The 7189-nt window shown below is 37.9% G+C and overlaps 1 protein-coding gene and 1 long non-coding RNA gene across 2 annotated transcripts; both read right to left on the bottom strand.

Annotated features, from left to right (window-relative positions):
- Positions 1-699: 699 nt before the first annotated feature.
- On the bottom strand, positions 700-2113 carry LOC113472402. Its single transcript, XR_003394723.1, has 2 exons — positions 1873-2113; positions 700-1215 (listed from the first exon to the last, which is right to left on the bottom strand). It is a non-coding gene; the product is annotated as an uncharacterized LOC113472402 (long non-coding RNA).
- Positions 2114-4409: 2296 nt separating this feature from the next.
- Positions 4410-6761, bottom strand: LOC103521477. Its single transcript, XM_008486588.3, has 4 exons — positions 6494-6761; positions 5629-5724; positions 4861-5038; positions 4410-4562 (listed from the first exon to the last, which is right to left on the bottom strand). Exons 1-4 carry the CDS (start codon positions 6611-6613, stop codon positions 4420-4422), a joined length of 537 nt encoding a protein of 178 aa, XP_008484810.1. The 5' UTR covers positions 6614-6761; the 3' UTR covers positions 4410-4419.
- Positions 6762-7189: the final 428 nt, after the last annotated feature.

The following is a 7189-nucleotide window of genomic DNA, read 5'->3' as shown; positions in this document are numbered from 1 at the left end:
GCTGCAGATGTACCTACATATCCTACTTTAAGTGCCACTAGTTTACTTACAATCATTCAGAGTAACGGTCCGAAGGCAGGACAAAAAATATATCTTATAGTCCTGAACCTATCTAAAGAAAATGAAAATCTGACAAAAGAAACAACATAATAAAAACGCAGAGATGATTGTTTAAATCAAAAACTAGGTAACATGGCGCAGAATATGAACATTATTCATACAAAAGAAAACTACAATGGAGAGAATTAGACAGGATTGTGTCATTTGAAGAGCCACTTTTGAGAGAAATCGAGGTGGTTTTGCAAAATGCCCAGAAAAAAAGCATAGATACCTGCATAAAAAATTTATTTACGATGGAAAAAGAATATTTTGGAGTTGAGGCATCTCCACCAATGGGTAGGTAATACTCTCTGTTGAAATTAGTGGAGATGTCTGAATTTCCAATCTCTGTCAATTTTAACTTTTTTTTTTTTACGGTGGAAAAAAATATTTTGGAGTTGAGGCGTCTCCACTAATTTCAACAGAGATTATTACCCATTGGTGGAGATGAGACATACACGAGTATCTCAAATCAATAAAAAAAAAAAAAAAAAAAAAAAAAAAAAGAAAGAAAGCATTAACACTCTAATTAAGATTAAAAATGAACCAAATCTTCATAAATAGTACATAATACCTTAACTAGAGACAGAATGGGAGTGTGGGGGGTGAATAGATGGAGAGGGATCTTTTCTCAATGAAATTCATTTCTAGTCTAGTTGTGGATCTCTGTTTGCATTTTCTTCACAGAGGCGTCACACATTGTCCAGCAATCTTTTCCACACAACAAAACTATTTTTAAACAAAATTTGTTCAATTTACAAGGTTTAACCTCGACTCGTAATCAGGACACACAGACACAATTTCCTGGTACAAATAGTGATAAGAAAAGCATCACCCTCTCAACTTGTAAATTTAATTAAGACTAAAACAAAAAAACAATATCAGACACCTAGAAGCTAGAATAATAAATTAAGAAAGGAACTTGATATTAAGGTGGGGAGCAGTATTCCCCTTTCTTTAAATACACAGGCTATGTTATAAACGTTGGCTTTAATAAAATAAAACATCTGATAAATTTGTGAAAAAAAAAAAATAAATAAATAAAAAAAAATAAAAAACAGGCTTTCGTACCCCATTGGTCAGCTGCAAAGAATTTAACCAATCAGATAGGAGGTCCTCTGTTTATATTTAAAGAGAGCAAAATAGATAGTGTGTTCGAGTCCCCCCACCTAAATACCCAAGTTCAATATGTACACAGTGATAATGGAACTCGGGGCCAGTGGAAAGCCTAGTATTTAGCACACACCAAGCAAACACTAATCAAAATATGGATAGAAAATGAAAAGTAAACAATTTTGTTTAGTTTGAGATAATGGTCAAGTACAATATCATACATATTTCTAGACATGGTCTTCACTTGACTGGAGTGAAGTGAAGACCATGTCTAGAAATATGAAAAGTAAACGTCAAAAAAGTTTGTATGGATGGGATGTTTAAAAGTGGTGTGCAGAGCAATCTTTTTTCAAGGGACCAGACAGTTGCTTCGATTTATCGAGAGTTTCGAATTATCGAAGGTTTGAATTACCGAGAGTCGACTGTATATCAATAGGTAATCCTAACATCCAATGTTTACCTACTATGCTGGCACCGGTCGCTATGCGCATTTATAAGCAATAGCTACTCATTTTCCTCACGAGGCTGAGTGGGCCCCGCAACATCCAGTCACGGAATCAATCATTTGCATGATGCAAATTTCTTGACCCCGCCGGGAATCGAACCCGGGTCTCCCGCGTGCAAGGCGAGTGCAGTGACCACTGCGCCATGGGAGCTGACCTCTGTTTATATTTAAAGAGAGCAAAATAGATAGTGTGTTCGAGTCCCCCCACCTAAATACCCAAGTTCAATATGTACATAGTGGTAATGGAACTCGGGGCCAGTGGAAAACCTAGTATTTAGCACACACTAAGCAAACACCAATCAAAATATGGATAGAAAATGAAAAGTAAAAGTCAAAAAAGTTCGTGTGGATGGGATGTTTAAAAGTGGTGTGCAGAGCAAACTTGAACACCATTTTTACTTTGACGTCAACTGCATATGATAATGTGAACGAGATAATTAAATTTTAACTCTTCATACCTATGTAAGATTTGATAGAGGGAACTGAAAACGGAAGTCTTAAGGTAGAAGCAAACTACCATCACGTAACGTGAACTCTTGGGGAGTCACAACACGTGAGCTCACGTGACGTGGCTGTCCTGAACGAGATCACCTACAATATCATAGGAAAACTTTGAACTACATCTTTCTGACTTTTCAGGAAGACAGAATATTACTTAGGAGAAAGCCGGCAGTCCCGAGAACGAACCTCCGTACTTGTTTAGGACAAATGATCGACTCCTTAGTAGAAGCGAAAATGGTGCTCTTTGAATCAGAGACATCGACTTCGAATACACTTCTAGCTAAATGCCCTTTTATTCGAAGAGAGAAGGAAGACAGGATAGGAGAAAGTACACTCCCCGTTCCGAGAACAAACATTATCCGTTCGGAATAAAATCCGCCCCGTCTTTTTTTGTCCCATACCTATTATGTATTTAAGATATCATCAAAAGTAAAGATATCATCAAAAGAAATCAAAATCCCAGTCTCATTGAAAACCAACAAAAATTTAATGAAAGAACTTGGTGGAGAGATTTTGTGAATAGTCGACCTGTTCCACCAAACAGAACAACTTAGGATATGTATGTATGTATTATGTATTTATTAAACGATCACATTTTCTTGGAATTTTCCGACCCTCTGATACTGAAGAGTGCTCACCAGAAGATAATTAGAATAGGGAGTGTACTCTTAAATGTAACGCGTTATTTTCTTAAACCTCCTCATTATGGTGTCAAAATATTTGTCATTCTTGTAATACGCTTCTCATACTGCATGAGAATGTATAAAAAACACCACCATGGATTTAAATAAATGTTGAGCCCTAGATTTTTTATACGCTCAGCTTAAATAACACATTTCGGAAGGCATTATTTTTCATTGGTAAGGTAGATTTAGAAGAGCCTAGAAGAGCCTAGAAGAGCCAGCCTAGTTAGCTTGGAGAGTGGTGAGTTCGATTCCCGCCCGGGCCGGATTTTATCCCGGCTGCCTCGGTGGCGTAGTGGTCAAGACGCTCGCCTGGTAATCAGGAGAGCGTGGGTTCGATCCCAGCCGAGGTATGGAATTTTATCCTCATTTATTTGAGAATTTTACCACATAATAATGGAGCTCTAAGGGTTAGGTGGTAGAGAACGCCTAAGGCGTTAACCTCGCCTAGTGGTTGCCTTCCACTCAAGAGTCTATTATTATTATTATCCCGAACGGATAAGATTCGTTCTCGGAACGGCTGGCTTTTTCCTATCCTGTCCTCGTTCTCTCTTCGCTTTCTTGACCATAGGACCTCAGCAGTTACAGTCCTTCAAATACTGATTTTTTTCTTTCTCCAGCAGATATAAATAAGTAACCAATAAAAGCATTACAATTGGATTAAATAATATCTAGTTTTTATTCCATAAATATTAACTTTCTAATATTACATTGTTTTAGAAAATTCATATCATTAGAAAAATAAAAAAAAAAAAAAAAAAAAAAAAAACATTAAAAACCTAATTAAAATTAACACACACACACACACACACACACACACACACACACACACACACACACACACACACACACACACACACACACACACACACACACACACACACACACACACACACACACACACACACACACACACACACACACACACACACACACACACACACACACACACACACACACACACACACACACACACACACACACACACACACACACACACACACACACACACACACACACACACACACACACACACACACACACACACACACACACACACACACACACACACACACACACACACACACACACACACACACACACACACACACACACACACACACACACACACACACACACACACACACACACACACACACACACACACACACACACACACACACACACACACACACACACACACACACACACACACACACACACACACACACACACACACACACACACACACACACACACACACACACACACACACACACACACACACACACACACACACACACACACACACACACACACACACACACACACACACACACACACACACACACACACACACACACACACACACACACACACACACACACACACACACACACATGATGTGCTACCCTCCAAGCTAACTAGGCTGGATACTGGATATCAAATTGAACCTGTATTTAAATATCATAAGTCATAAGTGAACTTTCAATACAGCACCACAAAAATATAAATTTCTCACCCATTGACATGATTAGTGTCCTTATTGACTGAGCTCTTCACAGGCTGTGGTGTATCATCCTTGACACCAAGCAACTGATTCAGGACACTCCGGGCAGTGTTCTGTTTGGCTTCTTTCTTGGACTTTCCACCTCCAATACCTGAAATATTGTTAAACAATGTTTGATCATTAGGTCACTTTTTCCTATACATTCCAGTATTTGTGAGTGCTGGCTCCCAAGGTGGGAGAGCAATTTAGATGTGAGGAGGAGTTCATATGGGATTTAAGGAATGTACATCAAATAAAACCTCTGGTAACCTAATTTCTACAAGACAGCCCAACCTACTGTCTCTTATTTTTACCCATCTCTTCAATGTTCTCTTTACTCCTCTTGATTGCCTTATGGAACACATTTTTCATGGTGAAGCTGAAAGATTATTTTAATTTAATCAACATACCAACATATTTCTTAGTGCCTGAGTCTAATGTGAGCTTATATTGATACAAAGGCTCATTGAGTGATCCCTCAACTGGTAGAATTTCATATGTGGGAATTATACTACGACGGGACAGGATTTCCTGAATGATATTCACCGCAGTCTTATTGTTTTCAGCAGTGCTGGGTCTAGACATTTCCTGTGGGAGAAAAATGAATAAAATTGTGAGGGGAACCTTGTTAACGGGAACAATAACTTTTCTTATCAAAGTAAATGATGATGTCCTATATATTCTAGAATTAATTATTGGAGTTAAATCTTTAAATATAGGTACCTAGGAGGAAATTATGGCAACCACATAAGTAACACTGGGACCTTTGTGGTACATAGCACCTTCAATTTAGTGTCATTCTCAAACTTTTTCATTAGAACAGGAAATAAAAATTGAATTTTTGACTTTTCCAAGTTTCTCCTTGGAAATTTGTGATGATGTCCTATATATTCTAGAATTAATTATTGGAGTTAAATCTTTAAATATAGGTACCTAGGAGGAAATTATGGCAACCACATAACACTGGGACCTTTGTGGTACCCAGCACCTTCAATTTAGTGTCATTCTCAAACTTCTTCATTAGAACAGGAAATAAAAATTGAATTTTTGACCTTTCCAAGTTTCTCCTTGGAAATTCAACCTCAAATTTGGATTTTTCACAACTTTTTACATAGGAATTGACCTAGGTGACTGAATGCTTCTGAATGAGTTTCAGAAATTACAAAAGCAGTACTTACCAGTTTGGCTGCTTCCTCTAGTGGCAAACTAGCAGATTTGATTGTGTACTCCCTCATTGGGTTATGGAATCTTCTGTAGCCAAAGAATCTCTTACGCTGTAAAGAAATCAAGGAAAATAAGTTAGTAAAACTTACAATTTTTATAATTTAAACTTTGGTAATTATGCAGAAGTCATGTCCGTGGAAAAGAAAACCTCCTTTTTGTATTTAATGTAAGTAACCGTATAATAACACTAATCACTGCTCTAATTGTGAAAACTCCTTCTTGCGTTGAACTTAACCCCCCAAAGAAAAAAGCTTAAATCTGGCCTAACCAGATACCCCCCACTGCACTTTAAATTAATATTATCCTACATAGTTTCGACTGTAAAAAAGGTCTAACTAAGGATGACCCAAAGGAAAAAGCTTAGATCTGGCCTAACCAGATACCCCCCACTGCACTTAAAATTAATATTTTCCTACATAGTTTCGACTGTAAAAAAGGTCTATCTAAGGATACCCAATGAAAAAAGCTTAAATCTGGCCTAACCAGATACCCCCCACTGCACTTTAAATTAATATTATCCTAACTAGTTTCGACTGTAAAAAAGGTCTAACTAAGGATACCCAAAGAAAAAAGCTTAGATCTGGCCTAACCAGATACCCCCCACTGCACTTAAAACTAACTAGTTTCGACTATAAAAAAGGTCTATCTAAGGATACCCAAAGAAAAAAGCTTAAATCTGGCCTAACCAGATACCCCCCACTGCACTTAAAACCCCAGGGTAACTTTAAGGAGATGCCTATAGATACCCAGTGGCTCAATACTCTCAAGAGGTCCTAGACGTTATTTAGTAGTCGTGAGCAAAGTACTAGCGGTACATACCGGCAGTTCCTGGTTCGAGTCTGGGCCCATTGGGCCAGGACCCATCCCGGCTAGATTGTTATTCGGCATATTGTTCTGTACCGCTGGAGCTCCAATTGGTTTGATCATGGTGTGCATCATCTTGCCACTCACGAAGAAAGCACTGCGGTTTAGGTCAAACTCGTAGAATTATTCGACTTTGCCGACAAATATTTGCAATTTTTTTTTTTCGAAAACCGGAAAACCACAAAACTTTTTTTTTTTTGGCAAAAGTTTCCGATTCGGCGAATTTTCAACTAGCACAAAACAAAACATTACACTGTTGTCAGACGCTTATTCGTTCTCAGTGCCGCCCTTCGAAAAATCAGTAGGAATGTTTTTTTCATTTCAAAATCAGAGAAGGGGATTTTTTTTTTTCACCCATTCTAACAATATATATTGCCCAGAAAATAAGCAGACACTGATCAGATAGAGAGGAATTTGGAATCTCTGGATGACAGACCGGGAATTTTTTTTATGTTATTCAAGGCGTGCCTACAAAAATATGTGGTCCGAAATCATGTATGTACCTAGAATATTAAGCGATGAAAAAAAAAAAAATCATATTATTATCTAGGTTTCTGCATTCCGTTTCCTGGGTCAGAAATGGAAATCCTTTTGAAGATCGCCACTGACTCAATGAGGTAGGTACACCTGACAACACTGTTTCAAAAAATG

This window comes from Diaphorina citri, unplaced genomic scaffold (genome assembly GCF_000475195.1).
Source record: "Diaphorina citri unplaced genomic scaffold, Diaci psyllid genome assembly version 1.1 scaffold5310, whole genome shotgun sequence".
Taxonomy (NCBI): domain Eukaryota; kingdom Metazoa; phylum Arthropoda; class Insecta; order Hemiptera; family Psyllidae; genus Diaphorina; species Diaphorina citri.
The sequence above is the reverse complement of the archived record's forward strand: the minus strand, read 5'-3'. Positions and strand labels throughout refer to the sequence as shown.